The sequence below is a fragment of the Aquarana catesbeiana genome, linkage group LG05 (genome assembly GCF_042186555.1).
Source record: "Aquarana catesbeiana isolate 2022-GZ linkage group LG05, ASM4218655v1, whole genome shotgun sequence".
NCBI classification, from domain to species: domain Eukaryota; kingdom Metazoa; phylum Chordata; class Amphibia; order Anura; family Ranidae; genus Aquarana; species Aquarana catesbeiana.
The window spans coordinates 37,523,038-37,544,311 of NC_133328.1; the positions used below are offsets into that span (position 1 = coordinate 37,523,038).

At 43.0% G+C, this 21,274-nt stretch overlaps 1 protein-coding gene across 1 annotated transcript in view; it reads left to right on the forward strand.

Moving 5' to 3' along the window:
• Positions 1-21,274, forward strand: part of CALCR (calcitonin receptor) — a 459,172-nt gene that overhangs the window by 338,722 nt on the left and 99,176 nt on the right. Inside the window, exons 6-7 of the mRNA XM_073629603.1 lie at positions 9,583-9,674; positions 15,482-15,608. Coding sequence (XP_073485704.1) covers positions 9,583-9,674; positions 15,482-15,608 — 219 coding nt within the window. The remainder of the gene's footprint in view (positions 1-9,582; positions 9,675-15,481; positions 15,609-21,274) is intronic.

Sequence of the window (21,274 nt, forward strand, 5' to 3'; positions counted from 1 at the left end):
AAGAGCAAAAAATAGTTCGCAGGAGTTGCGGAAGGCTCTGAACTTATGGCGATTTCCGAAGAAACGTTCAGGTGTGGGAACCTTAGGTTCCGGAGGGAGCATCACCACCGTTGAGGAAGGCCCAACTGAAGGAGCAGGAGCAGAGGAAGCTCCCTGGGCCCCAATGGGGTTAGACAGGGTTAAGACTCGTTCCTCCAGTCTGGTGTATCCTTGCTGCAGATTTTTGACTGCTTCAGTCAATCCTGCCAGGTGTGCACAGAGTTCCTCCACGGGAGACGTTCCCTGCTCAGGCTCAGACATGGCTCTGTCTGCTACTGTCACGTACCTGGTAGGTTGTGAGCCTGAAGTGCAGGAAAAGACCTCCCTTACAGCTCCCACTCCCGTTCCCCTGGAATGGAGACAGAGGGCCAGGAGTGAAGAGAGGTATGGGTGCCTGGCAGGATCAACAGTTGCTGAAAGTCCAGTAGTGGTGGCACCCTCTGGAGTCAGTAGTCTGAGGTGTAGACTGAGGACAGAGACTGGAATGCAGGACTGGAACCAGGAACAACAGCAGGTAATAGCAGACTGGAAGCTGGACTGGAACCAGGAACAACAGCAGGTAATAGCAGACTGGAAGCTGGACTGGAACCAGGAACAACAGCAGGTAATAGCCTGGAACGCTGGACTGGAACAACAGCAGAAGATAGCCTGGAACACTGGACTGGAACCAGGAACAACAGCAGGTAATAGCCTGGAACGCTGGACTGGAATACAGCAGAAGGTAGCCTGGAACGCTGGACTGGAACACAGCAGAAGATAGCCTGGAACGCTGGGCTGGAACACAGCAGAAGGTAGCCTGGAACGCTGGACTGGAACACAGCAGAAGATAGCCTGGAACGCTGGGCTGGAACACAGCAGAAGGTAGCCTGGAACGCTGGACTGGAACCAGGAACAACAGCAGGTAATAGCAGACTGGAAGCTGGACTGGAACCAGGAACAACAGCAGGTAATAGCAGACTGGAAGCTGGACTGGAACCAGGAACAACAGCAGGTAATAGCAGACTGGAAGCTGATGAACACAGCGGAGGGTCAACAAGCCGGTGGTCAGTAACGTTCGGACAGCAGAGGTACCAGGGGTAATGCAGAGGGATGGTCAGGCAAGCCAAGAGGGTCTGGTGCAGGCAGATAGCAGGATCGTCAAACAGGAAGCCGGGTCAGATAACAGGATACACAGATCAGATCAGGTAACACTCACAGAACGCTGTAGAGCAGACAGCGGGGATGGAGTGTGACAGGCAGGTTTAAATAGCCCGCCTGACACCAGCGGGAGTGCGCGCGCGCGTGCCCGTGCGTGACCGCACCCGTGAACACGCGCGCATGCGCAATGGGACCCGTGGCCGGGTTCCCGTGCGCCTGGGACGCCGGTTACTGGCAGGATCTTCATGACAGCTAGGCTCAATCACCTTTTTTGTTGTGATGCCAAATATGAATATTTTATGAATTTGTGGCAAAGTCTTGTATAAAGTCCTCTGTATGGCTAAGCAGTGACCCATTATTTGGGGTATTGCGAGCACTGGGACATGAGATGTGCGTATGTGCAATGAGACTGCTCTTGCCCGTAATTGGCATGAGGGGTATAATAGGATGGGTTGCTGTGCCGTATAGCCAATCTCATGATTAAGTCTGTGTGACGAAACATGTCGGGGCATGGCTATACGGCAACCATCGCGAACATCTGACGCGGCATGCTACACTAGGTGGTGGAGATTTTAATCTGAAGATCGGGTGAGGGTGAGACAGAGTCCGCACACCTTGGGTCCACCGTGACAGCTATATACCACTTTGGGCATTTAATGGAAAGTTTGCTGTGATGTTTCTGCTTACTTTGAAGATATTGATGTGAGTGCAATGATTGAAGATTTTGTAGTGATATATTAAGCTGGTTTTATGGTATCACACTATTGGAGCACTTGTTTTCATGTGGAGAGATCCTGGTTTTCTCACGGCTGGATATCAGAGTTCACTTTAACCCTTTCTGTGTGGTTTAAAAGCGTTATAGCCAAACACGAGAGTGTGAGGCAATTTGAGTTGGTGAGTGCTTTTTCCTAAGGGAGCGGAATCACTTGCATATGGTGTGGTGGATGATTAAGAGGATACTACACTAAATCGTTGCTTTTGGATTATTTTATGGACTTTTTGTTCTAAAATTATACATATATATTTTTTCACTTGTCACAGGGTGATAATATAATATTCTACACACATATATATACATTGTGTGCACATTAATGTTTGTTTATCACATTGATTTATATATATTTTTTTTTCACTTTTAGCACCATTATTTTTGTCACTGCCTATTTGAGATAGAGGTTAAAATACTATTCATATTAATAACAACGTATATGGAATTAAATTGACATACATGATCAACAAGCTGACTTTTTGGATTTGCATATTTTCAAGGACGGTGAAAAGCTTAGAACCAAAACCCACTTCAAAACCACTGACAGGAATGATTCCATTCCCGTCGGAAGCTGTCACCATCCACAATGGAAGACTGCAATCCCTAAAGGCCAATTTATGCGTGTATATAGGCAATGATGAATCAATTAAATTAGATAAATATATAAATACACAATTATAAATATATAAATATATAAAGTGTCTCTTCAGTATTGCAGCAGCGCTGTGCACCCCAATTAAACAGGGTCTCTTTCTTAATCTATTTCAGAAAGTTCAAACACGGATCTGATAGCCAGAGTCCCACCAATAAATAATCAAGATGTATTCTGTGAGGGTAGTAATCCTTTCACCAAGCGATACACCACGTGCTGGGGTCCCCAATGAAAACTCACTCACCAGAAATCAGATCAATAAAAGCCTTGATTAATAGTAGTAAATCTGCATCAATATCCAAAGCGACCACCAGATGTCAGTATTATTCCCAGTAGTTCCAAAAGGATATGTAGAAGAAACAAAAATGCTCACATAGCGTGATACTGCTAAACATCTTTATTTGAACCATCCAAACATCCCCTTAAAACCATGCGTACCAAAATTTAATAAACTTTGAGCAAAGATAACAAAGTGCCCTGTGCCTGATTGCGTCCTCCAGTCGTGAAAACCTGTCAGGAGTGCTCCCTGTGTGTAACCACAGTCACACGCTTCCTGGTTCCTCGGTTGGTGGAGCACATGCGTCACTTCCTGTGCGACACGTCCCTAACGTTTCGTCACTTCCTGGACTTCTTCTGCAGACGACTGCAGAAGAAGTCACACGCTTCCTGGTTCCTCGGTTGGTGGAGCACATGCGTCACTTCCTGTGCGACACGTCCCTAACGTTTCGTCACTTCCTGGACTTCTTCTGCAGACGCCTGCAGAAGAAGTCCAGGAAGTGACGAAACATTAGGGACGTGTCTCACAGGAAGTGACGCATGTGCTCCACCAACCGAGGAACCAGGAAGCGTGTGACTGTGGTTACACACAGGGAGCGCTCCTGACAGGTTTTCACGACTGGAGGACGCAATCAGGCACAGTGCACTTTGTTATCTTTGCTCAATGTTTATTAAATTTTGGTACGCATGGTTTTAAGGGGATGTTTGGATGGTTCAAATAAAGATGTTTAGCAGTATCACGCTATGTGAGCATTTTTATTTCTTCTACATATCCTATTGGAACTACTGGGAATAATACTGACATCTGGTGGTCGCTTTGGATATTGATGCAGATTTACTACTATTAATCAAGGCTTTTATTGATCTGATTTCTGGTGAGTGAGTTTTCATTGGGGACCCCAGCACGTGGTGTATCGCTTGGTGAAAGGATTACTACCCTCACAGAATACATCTTGATTATTTATTGGTGGGACTCTGGCTATCAGATCCGTGTTTGAACTTTCTGAAATAGATTAAGAAAGAGACCCTGTTTAATTGGGGTGCACAGCGCTGCTCCAATACTGAAGAGACACTTTATATATTTATATATTTATAATTGTGTATTTATATATTTATCTAATTTAATTGATTCATTATTGCCTATATACATGTTCTACTATTTAAGCAGCTGCTACTAGTCATATAATTATTTATGTGCCGCCCATACACCGTTAGAATATTGTACTAAGCGCAGAGCATTGTTGTTTTTTTGGGACGGGCATATACAACATACATTCATCCAATTTATGCGTATACGCAGAAATTGTTCAGCCTTTAAAGATTATGTAGATCAGACAAATGTTTTGATACAAAGATTTTTGGATAAAGGGTATCCCCATGCTAGGCTACTGGAAGTCAGAGATTCAGTGGGGAGAATAAATAGGGAAACCCTCCTAGAATCCAAACACAAAGAGATGGCAACCCGAGACATTACTTTCATTACGGGTTTCAATAAACAGTATAAACACCTGGAAAAAAGTATTAAAAAATACTGGCCAATTTTACAGAAAGATCCTACACTTAATCAAATCCTACCGAGTAGACCCAAATTTGTTTAGCACAGAGCCCCTGTGTTAAGAACTAAATTAGTAAAAAATATTCCTGACCCCCCCAATTCATCAAGGATGACTATGTTTGACTTTAAAGGTTTTTATAGATGCGGGAGGTGTGGTCCCTGTAAGAGTACCCATGTAGCACCTAGGAAACGGAACAAACACAGAAACAATATTCTATAAAAAACTTTATTACATAGTTACATAGTTAGTCAGGTTGAAAAAAGACACAAGTCCATCTAGTTCAACCATAAAAAAAGAAATTAAATAAATAAATAAAATAAAAAACATCATACAACCCCATATACCCACAGGTGATCCAGAGGAAAGCGAAAAAAACCTCAGAAAAGCAGGATCCAATTTGCTACAGCACGGGAAAAAATTCCTTCCCGATCCCAGAGAGGCAATCGGATTTTCCCTGGATCAACTTTACCTATAAATGTTAGTGCCCAGTTATATTGTGTACATTTAGGAAATAATCCAGGCCTTTCTACTAAGCTGGCCAGAACCACCTCTGGAGGGAGTCTATTCCACATTTTCACAGCTCTTACTGTGAAGAAACCTTTCCGTATTTGGAGATGAAATCTCTTTTCCTCTAGACATAAAGAGTGCCCCCTTGTCCTCAGTGTTGACCGTAAAGTGAATAACTCAACACCAAGTTCACTATATGGAGCCCTTATATATTTATACATGTTGATCATATCCCCCCTTAATCTCCTCTTCTCAAGAGTGAATAAATTCAGTTCCTCTAATCTTTCCTCATAGCTGAGCTCCTCCATGTCTCTTATCAGTTTGGTTGCCCTTCTCTGCACTTTCTCCAGTTCCATGATAACCTTTTTGAGAACTGCTGCCCAAAACTGAACTGCATATTCCAGATGAGGTCTTACTAATGATTTGTACAGGGGCAAAATGATATCTCTCTCTCTCTGGAGTCCATACCTCTCTTAATACAAGAAAGGACTTTGCTCGCTTAGGAAACCACAGCTTGTCATTGCATGCTATTATTGAGCTTATGATCTACCAAAACCCCCAGATCTTTCTCCACCATTGATTACCCCAATTGTACCCCCCCAATATGTATGATGCATATTCTTAGCCCCCAAGTGCATAACTTTACATTTATCAACATTAAGTCTCATCTGCCACATAGTCACCCAATTAGACAGTGCATTGAGGTTGGCTTGTAAATTGGAGACATCCTGTAAGGACGTTATTCCACTGCATGGCTTAGTGTCATCTGCAAAGACAGAAATGTTACTTTTAATCCCAGACCCTATATCATTTATAAGGATATTAAAAAGTAAGGGTCCCAGCACTGAACCTTGGGGTACACCACTGATAACCTTAGACCATTCAGAGTAAGATTCACTACTCTCTGCATTCTGTCTTTTAGCCAGTTCTCTATCCATTTACAAAATGATATTTTGAAGCCTGTAGACTTTACTTTACACATGAGCCTTGTGTGGGGAACTGTGTCAAACGCTTTTGCAAAATTCAAGTACACGCTGAGCTGTCAGTGGCTGCTTTGCTATGGAGGGGTTGCATAGGAGGCAGCCGACAATGGAAGCCCCATAGTGACTCAATGGGTGACGTTACTTCCCATTAATTTCCCAGCCGTTGTTGGCTGTGTCCTCTGCAGAGCTTCCACTGCCAGAGACCGGACCAAAGTGGCTTCAAAAAAGGTATGTATAGTGATTTCTTCTTTACAGGGCTAGATAGGTTAGTCTTAGATCATGGATGCCTATAGATTCAGAGATTTTAGTGATAGTTAAACTTCTACTTTAAATGATGATATGTAAATATAGATTTATGGCCAAATTCTGGTGACTTGCAGAATGGTAATGAAGCGTATATTATTTGTGCCTTTTTTACAACTCGTCATTTGTTTAAGGTGGTTATGTACTTATTAAATCTCTGTTTTTCTCTGAGAACACTGTGTAACTCACAATTATTTGTTGGGACACAAAACATTTATTTTTTATTCCGCATCCGATCCCAGGCACAACATGAGCTCGCAGCGACTGGCAATGCTGACAGGTGTTTGCATCTCTGTAAATCAGGAATATGCTTAACGCAATAACGTCAGCCAAGTTTTCCAATTATTCAGCGGCAGTGCATTCAGAACAAGCTGAGTTGCAGCCTTGAAATTGTAACACTTAAGGATAAGACACATTTCTGCAATAAAAAAAAAAAGATTATTTCAATAAAACTGCCTACTTACAACACAATACAACACAAGACAGCAGGCATAAAAATAAATCAGTTCCTTGTCATGAATTTTAGATTCAAATGGCGTTCATTTAGGGTTCTACTTATAAAAAATTGATGTGTGATTTGCATATTGATCTTACATTTTACAGTATTTATCATTTTCAAAGAGGACTCACCTATCCACATACAAGACAAGAAAAAGGTGTACATATCTGGGACTTTTAAGGTGCCAAACGTAAGGAAAAATTATAATTAAAATCTTTTTTTTTTTTTATTATTATTGTAAAGAAAAACTCTCAGTGAAGCAGTTGTATCATAGATTTTAACAATCGTGCAACTTAAAAACATCACAGAATTTCCCCCCCCTAATTTATCTACAACCTTATGTATCTTTATTACATTACAAATGCACCATTACATATCCAAATATGTTAAATGGATAGTTAAGTAGTTCCAGTAGAATTCATTAAAGTGAATAAGGTACAGGTGGCGTCTTGTTCTTCAACGCATTTCCAGAGTTTTTCATTCCAAAAATAAAAAAAAGATTTCAATTATATTTTTGTCTTAGTTTTGGCTCCTTAAAAGTTCCACAGATGTTCACCTTTTTGCTGTCTATCAAAATGGGGATATGATGCCAGTTGATAACCCATTAATCCTTCTTCTTCTGTATATACACTGAATGCCTATAACTTTATGACCAAACACTTCACATTGAGAAGGTCCCCCTTTCGCTGCCAATATAGAGCCTTTTTCTGCCAACACATCTCTAAACCATAAGGGTATGGACTCCAATAGACCTCTGAAGGTATGCTGTGCTATCTGGCACCAAGCCGTCAGTAGCAGATCCTTTAAGTCCTGTAAGTTGTGAGGTGGGCCCTCCAATGATCCGCCTTTTTTTCCAGCACATCCCACAAATGATGACGATTGGGTTGACATCTGGAGAATGTGGAAGTCAACACCTCTCACGTGTTCTTCAAACAATTCTTGAACCATGTTTACAGTGTGGCATGGTGCTTTATCCTGCTAAAAGAGGCCATCAGGGAATACCATTTCCATAAAGGGGTGTACTTGGTCAGCAACAATGTTTAACTAGGTGGCATGTGTCACCACCTCCACCGGTTTGCCTTCTTCTCATAGTGTATCCTGGTCTCATCTCTTCCCCAGGTAAGCAACCCACACGGGAAGGTGGTTGGAGATATCCTAGAGTTGGGCTTTAAAAATCAAGACTCACCCAACACATTCAAAATCAAGCAAGACTTGGCCATCAGCACTACACATGTAGCAAATTCTGTAAAAATGGTAGCCAATTGCTTTTAAAAAATAGATGAGTGAATGCCCAGCAAACATTTGCAGTGCCTGACAGCTACTGAAAAAGCCTTTAAGTCAGTCTTTGCTCTGCAACCACATATTATAATGTTATATCCAGTAACAGCTAGTGCTCAATATTTTGGCGGGGCAGTAAACAAACCTTCTCCCCCTCACCTCACATAACCGCCACCACTCCACGTGGGACAGACGGGAAGGCGGCGCTCCGTCCAGCGTTACCTGCACCTCGCTCCAGCTTCCACAGGTGTTTCTTCTCCTCCCAGCCGAACAGCAAGTGGGTCCTGAGACCCGATTGGCCAGGAGTCGACTCCGTGGCCAATCGGGTCTCAGGACCTGCTTCCTGATTGGCCCAGAGGAGAAGCAGGAAAATATCAGCGAATATTAATTTGCTAATGTCTCACAACTGAGTGGGCTCGGGGGGCAGTGCTCTGCCCCCTAAGCCCACCCTTTTTTGAAGCCAATTAGAGCTTCATTGAAAACCCCATTGAAATCCATGCGTCCAGCACCCTGCATGTAGATTAGGGGCCAGGCGCATGGATTAGGGGGGCGGCGCCCCTAATATCTTTATAATATTGTGGTAATCCAGCAATGCAGAAGTGTCCATGCCAGCCAGTCGCCGATGGTCCCATTTTTCTGACGTCCCTACTGAGATTCCTCTTCTGGATCTTGAGAGTACCATGCTGCTGAATAGCTTATAGGGAGTGCCTATGTCATGCAGGTAGTGAAGTAGACACCTGGGGAGAGACCCCACCTTTTGTACACAGAAAAAAACCTAAGACTGAAACATCACTAGACAGCAGATTTAGGTTAGTGAAAAGGCCAGTTGGAGTGGATAGGGGTGTGTGTGCAGGAGTAGGGCTTTAATATATCATAGAGGATTCCCAGAGCACTATGAGTTATCCAAAGGCATAGCTCCCAACTATCCCTGATTTCATAGGACTGTCACTGATTTGTAACAAAGTCCCTCTGACCCTCTTTCCTCCTCCTTTATCCCTAATATTGGTGTGATCTATATAGTTGTATATAAAATGCACTTTTTATCTTTCAAAAAGTGTTTCCCAGTGCGAAACTTTTCATCCAATTTCTAAATTGCTGCACATGTAAATTTATAAAGGATTATAAAGGAATAGTAGTGAAAAAAGCACTTGTGAACTTAAGTAATTTGTTTGGTTTAATTCTCCCTTAAGGGGGCATGGCAGGGGGTGTATCCTATGCTTCATACGTTTGCTAATAGGTGTCCCTCATTCCCATCTCAAAAAGTTGGAAGGTATGCAGAGGAATGGTTAGTGAGAGGGGGAATCACAACTTTGACTTCCATGTGAATTTCAACTTGAGCCACTGAGCTCAGTGAACAGTGTATTTACATCAGAAGGTAAAAGGAAACCGGAAAACAGGAAGCCAAAACTCCTACCTTCTTATTGGTTATGAGAATACATGCTAAATATACACAAGATTCAAGATTTCATATTTGCCTGACCAAAAAAAAAAAAATGCTTTTTTTTTTTTTAGCCCTGACCATAATAAAGAAAATATGTATGAAGCTACTCTAAATACCATTTAATGTCTGTGTTTCCTTCCAGAATGCCTACATCCTTTATTACATGGCAATAGTTGGACATGCCCTCTCTATTGTCTCCCTGCTAATTTCCCTTGGAATTTTCTTCTACTTCAAGTAAGTGCCACCGGAATGCATAATTTCGATTTTAATTGTTTTTGATTTCCAGGGTTACATATTAATGAAAAACAGAGGGGAGGAATACTGATTTGTATGGAAATGGAATTTGTTCACTAGCTAATGTAAGTCACATCTTATTTTTCTCTCCAGTCCCAATACCCAAAACACAAAGCTCATTTTGAACTCCAGACAGTCTGCAGAACTTCATGCGCACAGATGTGAATGACTTAACTTTTGTAATGCGGTAGATTGTGCTGGGGTGTCGTGGGGGCAAGGTGGTGTCCCAGCACTTTTTTCCCAAGGGCATATTAGGAAGGAGGTGGCACGTCTCCTACCACCCCTCTGGGGCCCCATATATATATAGATAGATAGATAGATAGATAGATAGATAGATAGATAGATATACATTTTTTTTATATATTTCACTTTTCCAGCGGTCTTCAGGCTGGTCGTGTGCCACACAGGGTCTTCTTCCACATATGATCTTATCCAGCGACGGGCACTCTTTGGTTATGCAGAGCATGGTGTTGACATGATGTATGCACAGCTCACCGCGTCATTGTATGTGATTGCAGGGTGATATGGTCATGCCCTTGAGCACACTGACAACCTGCACTCACTGGAAGCCCTCACTCTTTAAGCTGAAAAGACATCTAGTGCCCTAAAGCTATTACAGTGGGGGATAGCACCTGAAAGGAGGTGAGTATTGCAGCCAAAGCTCCTTTTTAATTTTTTTCAGTTCCAAACAGACCCTCAAAAAAATAAAGCCTGTAGTTGGGCTTTAACTATTGGTAGCTCAAACGTAGATGACTGCTGTGAATGGTTATTGCAGTGTTATGCACCCTCTAATGCCGCATACACACGATCGCACATTCCGACAACAAAATCCATATTTTTTTTCCGACAGATGTTGGCTTAAACTTGTCTTGCATACACATGGTCACACAAATGTTGTCGGAAATTCCGAACATCAGAAACGTGGTGATGTACAACATGTGCGACGGTACTATAAAAGGGAAGTTCAATACCCAATGCGCCACCCTTTGGGCTCCTTCTGCTAATCTCGTTTTAGTAGAAGTTTGGTGAGAGACAATTCGCGCTTTTCAGCCTCGTGCTTTTCAGATCATTACTGCTCTTCAGTTTGTGCTTGTGGGTTCGTATCTGGTTTTCAGTGCGTGTAGTCAGTTTGCATTTGTTTTTCAGTGCGTATTTTATAGTACGTATTTGATTCCCAGTGCGTTCTTGTCCGCTCGTTTCTGATTTTCAGCTTGCTCTTCTCAGGCCTTTCTGTTTTTCAGTGCTTTCTGTTAGTTCGTTCTGACCAGCCGACTGTTTTCAAGCCATGAGTTCCCTCATTCCAGACCAGAGGGTTTTTAACTACCAGCTGGCCAGAGCCAGAACAGTAGTGGAGAACGCTTTCGGGATAATGGCCAGCCGGTTCCGCCTATTCCTTACAACAATCAACATGGCGGAATAAACTTAACCATATAATCCTTGCATGCTGCATTCTTCACAACTATTTAAGGAGAAATTCAATGAACTATGTGGCCTCAGTTGGGCCTAAGGCCGTACTTCAAGAAGAAACCCTGACGACGCTTGAAGCTGGCCGTCCTGGCTTGCCCGCCCAAAGCGCCCCTGAATTAAGACAGAAGTATGTTGAGTACTTTAGGTAGGGGAGCCATTGATATGCCAGAAAATGTTTAAGAAACATTTTAAAAATAAATATTTTAGTTAAACTGAAATAATATTTCCTTTGATTTACTGCTTGTGTTTCTTTTAGCTGTCTCCTAGGTTATCCAATGGGCTTTTCTTTTTGCCCATTTTCTTCAATAGTGCAAATGTAATTTATTTGATACATGAGGTGACAATCTCTTCTTCAGCGAACTATTATGTATTAGGTCCATGCTTCCCATCATAGTCGGCCCTCTTCAAGATGTCCACCATCTCCTCCATCTCAACAAAGGACATATTAGAGGCCTTAAATCTCCTCTGGGATCGGGATGTTTGTGGCTCCGGGCTTTCGTCATTGCTGCTCTCCTCTGCATGCACTTTCTCTTTCACCGCCATGTGCTCTCCCACTGCGCCGAAAGAGAAGGGCAGGGAATATACTAGATAGAAGGTCAGGGGCGGGCAGACTTTCACGCATGCACAGTGTATATAAAGCATAACACGCGTTCGCCGTGCGTACGATCTGTGAGCGGAGGAAGGAGTATCAGAAGCGCCGATAGTTAGAACGAAGGTACAATTTTACCTTGGTGCATCAGTGGCCTATACTGCTTATAGATTGAGGCCTATATTGGGACAAGATTCGGAGAGTTTAGCCTGACATTAAAGTTTGTCTTGTGTTGTGTCTTGCAGAGAAAATGGATCCATTCAATGATGAGGACTTTATCCCCATATTCATTGATATGTGCAGGGAGCTGCCCTGTCTGTGGCAGGTAAACCACCCCTTTTATGACAATAAAACAAAGAGGAAAGCAGCGCTGGATCAATTGCTGGATTTTGTGAAGCCGGTGATCCCCACGGCACACATCCCCTATTTGAAGGCCCTAATTGGTGGCATGAGGAACACTTATAATAGGGAGCGCAAGAAGGTCCAGGATTCTCATAGATCAGGAGCTGCAGCAGATGACATTTATGTACCCAGGCTGTGGTACTATGACAGACTGCATTTTCTGGCAGGCCAGAGTGAACCCAGGTCAGCACTCTCCGATCTTCCTTCAAGGCTTCTTCCACCTCAGCTGAGGCTTCCGACATCCAACCTGCGCCTTCCAGCCAGGAAGAAGTGGAGGAGCCCAGCTTGAGCCAGGTATAGCATTGTTCTACATATTTCTAGTCAAATAATTAATGATGTTAACTAGATTATTATTGATCAGTAATTTCTGATTTTACAAAGTGTTTTACATATCAATAGACAGTAGTCGCCACAAATGATTGGGACAAGAATGAAAAATGCTGGGGTCAGAATGATAGTCTTTTCTATTTATTAACATTCAATTTGCAACAGTCGTGAGCTGAAAAATGTGTGTGATCGATGAACCAAAAAATAAAACTATGTCCCTTTTTGATACACAGGAAAGTCTCAGCCAGGAGGAGGCTGTGGAAAGTGGCAGCCAGGAGGTGGTGGAGGTAAGTGGCAGCTAGGAGGTGGCCGGGCCCGGTAGCCTGCCAGAATCCCAGGTCCCTCCCCTCCGCCTTCCAAAAAAAGTCCCAGGAAGAGGAGCAAAATGGAGGAGGCAGCACTTGGCCTGTTTCGGAAGGCTACTGCGGCCCTCAGAACCCCCCAATAATCAAGACGACTATATCTAAATGGCAGTCTGCAAAATGCAGGAAATGGTGGAGGGTCAACACCTCTTATGTGAGGAAGTTATGTTACAAGCCCTAAATAAGGGGTTGAGGGGCAAACTCACAAGCCAAAGCCACGTTTGTGAGTTCAACCATGGTCCTCCTCCTCCTTCACCTCCTGCCACAACTACAACACCAGAGCCACAGCCTGGAAGCAAGCGTGGAAGGAAGCATGGAAGGAAGACAAGAAAGTGATGGCCTAGGTTCAGTCTGGTCTGGTAAAAGACGCAGGCTGTGGTAAGACCACAGCCTGGGGACAGATATGTCTTCTGCTGCTGTTCCTGATCTCTTGTAGTCCTGGATCAGATTGTGCTCACTATTATAAGGACTCCTCAGGCCACCAATTTTGACTGTAAAATAATTTATGTCTGCCCTGGAGTACAAAGGGTTCGCAAATTTCACCAGTTTCTCCAGCGTTGCCTTCCTCTTTATTTTGTTATGACCCATAATAAATGGCTATTTATTTTTCACAAATACTTGCCTATGTGTTTTAGTTCAAAAAGGACAGTTTGTTTGTGAGTAGGCAGGTACATTTCAAAAATACAATGCCAAATTAAAAAGGGACACCAACACCAACCTCCTTGAGGTTAAGAAATCCAAGATAATTGTGGTGTTGTGGTTACTTGACACAAAACGAAAGAAAAAATTATGGCGATCACTATAAAAAAAAAATAGGAGATCTGGATAAAAAAAAAACACTATAAACAAAAATTATAAACATTATTATGGAGATCTGACGAAAAAAAAAAAAATATTCATGAGATCACAAGAAATAATAAAGAAATAATTTTTTCAGAACTCTGTGTGAATATCAGCAACAAAACAACTTCATTACTCTAGCATTCTAAAGAAGAAGAGAATGCGCTGCATTAAAAGATTTAAAAATTTGCAGCGTGACAAATGTGCTATCTCCATTATGAACACTAGTTTTACCAGACCGAGTGCTTCCGTCTCATAACTGATTCAGAGCATGCGTGGAACTTTGTGCGTCGGAATTGTGTACACACAATCGGAATTTACGAGAACTGATTTTTTTTGTCGGAAAATTTGAGATCCAGATCTCAAATTTTGTTTGTTGGAAATTCCGATGGAAAATGTCCGATGGGGCCTATACATGGTCGGAATTTCCGTCAACAAGCTCCCATTGAACATTTCCCGTCGGAAAATCCGACCGTGTGTACGCGGCAATAGTGTTAACATATGTGGAGATATTTAAAGGATAACCCCCAACACCCCTTGCAAGTGTTATACCTGTCCGCTTTTCTTAGGTTTAGACATACGCTATATTGCCAAAAGTATTGGGACGCATGCCTTTATGCGCACATAAACTTTAATGGCTTCCCAGTCTTAGTCCGTAGGGTTCAAAATTGAGTTGGTCCACCCTTTGCAGCTGTAACAGCTTCAACTCTTCTGTGAAGGCTGTCCTCAAGGTTTAGGAGTGTGTCTATGGGAATGTTTGACCATTCTTCCAGAAGAGCATTTGTGAGGTCAGGCACTGATGTTGGATGAGAAGAAATGGCTCAAAGTCTCCGCTCTAATTCATCCCAAAGGTGGTCTATTGGATTTTTTCCCCCTCACCTACCTGTGAATGTGACGATAAACAGCTTTTACCATGTAAATAATCCTTTATGCAGGAAGGAAAGTAGGTAGGTATAGATGAAAGGAAGGTATAGGTGGAAGGTAGGAAAGAAAATATAGAAGGAAGAAAGGAAGGAAGATAAAGATGTATAGAAAAAGTGATGGAAGATATATAGGGAAGGAAGGAAGATATGGAAAGAAAGAAGGTATGGAAGGAAGGAGGGAAGGAAGATATAAATGGAAGGAAGGAAAATGTAGATGTAAGGAAGGAAGGTAGAGAAGGAAGATATAGATGAAAGGAAGAAAGGCTGGAAGATATACAATGAATGAAGGAATAGAAGAAAGGAAGGAAAGAAGGAAGGTATATATAAATGGAAGGAGGATAAGGAGGAAAGGAAGGAAGGAAGATATAGATGGAAGGAAGGAAGATATACTGTAGATGAAAGGGAGGAAGGAAAATATAAATGGGAAGAAGGAATTTAGAGAAGCAAGGAAGATATGGATGGAAGGAAGAACAGATGGAAGATAAATATGGTAGGAAGGAAGGTATAGATGGAAGGAAGGAAGATATAGATGGAAGGAAGGAAGGTATAGATGAAGGAAGGCAGATATACTGTAGATGGAAGGGATGAAGGAAATTATAGATGGAAGAAAGGAAGGTAGAGAAGGAAGCAATAGATATAGGAAGATATATAAGATATATAAGGAAGAAAGAATGGAAGATATATATGGAAGGAACTTATAGATGAAAGGAAGAAAGGACGGTATAGATGGAAGGAAAGCAGATAGAGATAGAGCAAATGTTGAAATAGGATTGGTCATAATAAAAAAAAAGCATATTTCATAAATAATTGAAATGCCGCCCATGTTTTGTGTTTTAGGAGCCTAAGCTGTCAGAGGATTACACTTCATAAAAACTTGTTTTTCTCCTATGTCCTGAACTCCTTATTTACTATCGTCCATCTTACAGCTGTGGTCCCAGATTTGGACCTGGTGAAAAGAGACCTGGTAAGCATTTACACTTTTCGTTTGCAAGAAAATGTCCAGCTCTCATTTATTGCTCATCTTCAGCCATCTGACAGATTTCTATATACAATGTTTTTTTTTCTTTTTTCAACTGAACATTGAATACACAAAGACAGGATTCCCTCAGCACTAGGAATTGGCTAAAGAGACAGCACAGAAGTGGCAGCCTGCCTTGCAGCACTGCTTAGTCTGAAGCGGTATTAAACCCAAAAGCAAATATTTATCATATTGAAGTAGAAAACTACTGCTCCAGTGATACTCACTAGCTTCTGGGTTCTATGTCAAGCGGATTTCCTGCTGCATTGTAAAAACAGAAGGTCGGACACTCAGAACGGTCACCATTGGGAGAATGCTTTGCATTTCCTCAATGAATACAAAGCATTATACACACATAACGGAGGAGAGCAAAAAAAAATCCCAAGAAATTCTTTAAGTATGTAAACAGTAAAAAAAGGAGGACAGACCATATTGGCCCCATAAAGAATTAGGAAGGACATCTGGTTACAAAGGTTGGGGAGATGGCGAAGGTATTGAATTTATTCTTCTCCTCAGTCTTCAGGAGGGAATCGAGGGGCTTCAATAACCAAAACTGCAGTGTTTATCCGAATAACACATCCCAGGAAGCATCTCCATGGTTAACAGAGGACAGAATTCAAATTAGACTTGGGAAACAACATTAATAAATCACCGGGACCAGATGGCTTGCACCCGAGGGTACTTAGGGAACTCAGTCAAGTAATTGCCAGACCATTGTTCCTAATTATTACTGACAGTCTATTGACTGGAATGGTACCAGCTGATTGGAGAAAAGCCAATGTAGCACCAATATTTAAAAAGGGCCCAAAATACCTCCTTTGGAATTACAGACCAGTTAGCCTAACAACAATAGTATGTAAACTCTTGGAGGGGATGATAAGGGACTATATACAAGATTTTAGAAATGAGAACAGTATCATTAGCAGTAATCAGCATGGATTCATGAAGAATCGTTCTTGCCAAACCAATCTATTAACCTTCTATGAGGAGGTCAGTTGCCATCTAGATAAAGGAAGGCCCGTAGATGTGGTGTATCTGGATTTTGCAAAAGCATTTGACACAGTTTCCTATAAACGCTTACTGTACAAAATAAGGTCCGTTGGCACGGACCATACGGTGAGTACATGGATTGAAAAGTGGCTACAAGGGCAAGTTCAGAGGGTGGTGATAAATGGGGAGTACTCGGAATGGTCAGGGGTGGGTAGTGGAGTCCCCCAGGGTTCTGTGCAGGGACCAATCCTGTTTAACCAGTTACCAACCGGCCCATAGCCGAATGACGGCTGCAGGGCGGTTGGATAACTCTGGGTGGACGTACTATGACGTCCTCCCAGAATTCCCCTCTCGCGCGCCCCCTGGGGCGCGCACCCGAACACATCCGTGACCGCCGGGTCCAGGGGACCCGGCGCATCCCGGATCCCGGTAAATGGCCGCTGATCGCGGCCGTTTACCATGTGATCGAGCCGTCAAATGACGGCGCGATCACATGTAAACAGACCGGCGTCATCTGATGACGCCGGTTCCTCTCCTCCCCTCCTGTGTACCGATCGGTACACAGTGAGCGGGGAGGGGGATGGATGGATGTCTGCAGCGCTGTGGGCTGTATGTGTAGTGCCCACAGCGCTGCACAGAGACATCCATCCATCCATGCTAAGCCACTACTAATGCTGTGCAATACTCTGCAATACCCCCACAATACTCTGCAGTACCCCCACAATACTCTGCAATACCCCCACAATACTCTGCAATACCCCCACAATACTCTGCAATACCCCCACAATACTCTGCAATGCTGTGCAATACTCTGCAATGCTGTGCAATACTCTGCAATACCCCCACAATACTCTGCAATGCTGTGCAATACTCTGCAATGCCCCCACAATACTCTGCAATGCTGTGCAATACTCTGCAATGCCCCCACAATACTCTGCAATGCTGTGCAATACTCTGCAATGCCCCCACAATACTCTGCAATGCTGTGCAATACTCTGCAATGCCCACACAATACTCTGCAATGCCCCCGCCATACTCTGCCATGCCCCCGCCATACCCCGCCATACTCCGCAATACCCCGCCATACTCCGCAATACCCCGCCATACTCCGCCATACCCCGCCATACTCCGCCATACCCCGCCATACTCCGCCATACTCCGCAATACTCCGCCATACCCCGCCATACTCCGCCATACCCCGCCATACTCCGCCATACCCCGCCATACCCCGCCAATACTCTGCAATGCTGTGCAATACTCTGCAATGCTGTGCAATACTCTGCAATACCCCCACAATACTCTGCAATGCTGTGCAATACTCTGCAATGCCCCCACAATACTCTGCAATGCTGTGCAATACTCTGCAATGCCCCCACAATACTCTGCAATGCTGTGCAATACTCTGCAATGCCCCCACAATACTCTGCAATGCTGTGCAATACTCTGCAATGCCCACACAATACTCTGCAATGCCCCCGCCATACTCTGCCATGCCCCCGCCATACCCCGCCATACTCCGCAATACCCCGCCATACTCCGCAATACCCCGCCATACTCCGCCATACCCCGCCATACTCCGCCATACCCCGCCATACTCCGCCATACCCCGCCATACTCCGCAATACTCCGCCATACCCCGCCATACTCCGCCATACCCCGCCATACTCCGCCATACCCCGCCATACCCCGCCATACTCCGCAATACCCCGCCATACCCCGCCATACTCCGCTATACCCCGCCATACCCTGCCATGCTGAGCCATGCTCAGCTGTACTCGCCCTCTGTATGTGGCCAGGCTGTGGAAGTCTCACACATGGGGTATCGCCGTACTCAGGAGGAGCAGGAGAATCTATTTTGGGGTGTCATTTTTGGTATGTACATGTTATGTGGTAGAAATATTGTATAAATGGACAACTTTGTGTTAAAAAAAAAAAAAGCGTTTTAACCACTTCCCGCCCGCCGGCCGTCATACAACGTCCTTGACTTTGTGCGGGGATATCTGAATGATGGTTGCAGCTACAGGCATCATTCAGATATCAGCTTTTTCAGCCGGCGATTCCCTACACCATAAGAACGATCATAGCAGCTGTTCCACTGCTTGATCGTTCTTACGGGAGGCGAGAGGGGACGTCCCCCCTTCCCGCCGCCTTGCGGTGCTTCTACCGACTCACCGCTACGATCGAAGCCAGGATCTTTTTTTTTTTTTTTTTTTTAATTTCAGGCTTCCCAGCCTAGAGGTGAGATGTGGGGTCTTATTGACCCCATATCTCACTGTAAAGAGGACCTGTCATGCCATATTCCTATTACAAGGATGTTTATATTCCTTCTAATAGGAATAAAAGTGGTCAAAATTTTTTTTTTTGGAAAAAAGCATCAAACTAAAATAAATAAAGTAAAATGAACAATAAAAAAAAAAAAAAATTTTTAAAGCGCCCCTGTCCCTGTGTGCTCGCATGCAGAAGCGAAAGCCCACATATGAAAACGGTGTTCAAACCACACATGTGAGGTATCGCTGCGATCAGTAGAGCGAGAGCAATAATTTTGGCCCTAGACCTCCTCTGTAACTCAAAACATGTAACCAGTAAAAAATTTTAAAGCGTCGCCTATGGGGATTTTTGAGTAGCAAAGTTTGGCGCCATTCCACAAGCGCGTGCAATTTTGAAGGGTGACATGTTGGGTATCTATTTACTCAGCGTAACTTCATCTTTCACATTATGCAAAAACATTGGGCTAACTTTACTGTTTTGGTTTTTGTAAAGCACAAAACAGTTTTTTTTCCAAAAAAACGCGTTAAAAAAATTGCTGCGCAAATACCGTGCGAGATAAAAAGTTGCAACGACCGCCATTGTATTCTCTAGGGTCTTTGCTAAAAAAACATATATAATGTTTTGGGGTTCTAAGTAATTTTCTAGCTAATAAATGATGATTTTTACATGTAGGAGAGAAATGTCAGAATTGGCCTGGGTGCTCCAGAACGCCTGAAGGTGCTCCCCTGCATGTTGGGCCTCTGTATGTGGCCATGCTGTGTAAAAGTCTCACACATGTGGTATCACCATACTCGGGAGTAATAGCAGAATGTGTTTTGTGGTGTAATTTGTGGTATGCATATGCGGTCTGTGAGAAATACCCTGCTAATATGACAATTTTGTGGAAAAAAAAAAAAGTAAAAAAAAAACCTTGATTTTGCAAAGAATTGTGGGAAAAAATGACAACTTCAAAAAACTCACCATGCATCTTTCTAAATACCTTGGAATGTCTTCTTTCCAAAAAGGGGTCATTTGGGGGGTATTTGTACTTTTCTGGCATGTTAGGGTCTCAAGAAATGAGATAGGCCGTCAGTACTTCAGGTGTGATCAATTTTCAGATATTCGCACCATAGCTTTTGGACTCTATAACTTTCAAAAAGACCAAATAATATCCACCGATTTGGGTTATTTTTACCAAAGATATGTAGCGGTATAAATTTTGGCCAAAATATATGAAGAAAAATTACTAATTTGCAAAATATTATAACAGAAATGAAGAAAAATGTATTTTTTTACAGATTTTTCGGTCTTTTTTCTTTTACGACGCAAAAAATAAAGAACCCAGCAGTGATTAAATACCACCAAAAGAAAGCTCTATTTGTGTGAAAAAAAGGACAAAAATTTCATAAAGATACAGTGTTGCATGACTGAGTAATTGTCATTCAAAATGTGAGAGCACCAAAAGCTGAAAATTGGTCTGGTTAGGAAGGGGGTTTAAGTGCCCAGTTGTCAAGTGGTTAATTTGTTCATAAACGACCTAGAGGATGGGGTAAACAGTTCAATCTCTGTTTTTGCGAGCGATACTAAGCTAAGCAGGGCAATAACTTTTCCGCAGGATGTGGAAACCTTGCAAAAAGATCTGAACAAATTAATGGGGTGGGCAATTACATGGCAAATGAGGTTCAATGTAGAAAAATGTAAAATAATGCATTTGGGTGGCAAAAATATGAATGCAATCCATACACTGGGGGGAGAACCTCTGGGGGAATCTAGGATAGAAAAGGACCTGGGGGTCCTAGTAGATGATAGGCTCAGCAATGGCATGCAATGCCAAGCTGCTGCTAACAAAGCAAACAGAATATTGGCATGCATTAAAAAGAGGATTAATTCCAGAGATAAAACGATAATTCTCCCGCTCTACAAGACTCTGGTCCGGCAGCACCTAGAGTATGCTGTCCAGTTCTGGGCACCAGTCCTCAGGAAGGATGTACTGGAAATGGAGCGAGTACAAAGAAGGGCAACAAAGCTAATAAAGGGTCTGGAGGATATTAGTTATGAGGAAAGGTTGCGAGCACTGAACTTATTCTCTCTGAAGAAGAGACGCTTAAGAGGGGATATGATTTCAATTTACAAATACCATACTGGTGACCCCACAATAGGCATAAAACTTTTTTGGAGAAGGGAGTTTAACAAGACTCGTGGCCACTCATTAAAATTAGAAGAAAAGAGGTTTAACCTTAAACTACGTAGAGGGTTCTTTACTGTAAGAGCGGCAAGGATGTGGAATTCCACTCCACAGGCGGTGGTCTCAGCGGGGGGGCATCGATAGTTTCAAGAAACTATTAAATAAGCAGGTGAACGACCACAACATACAG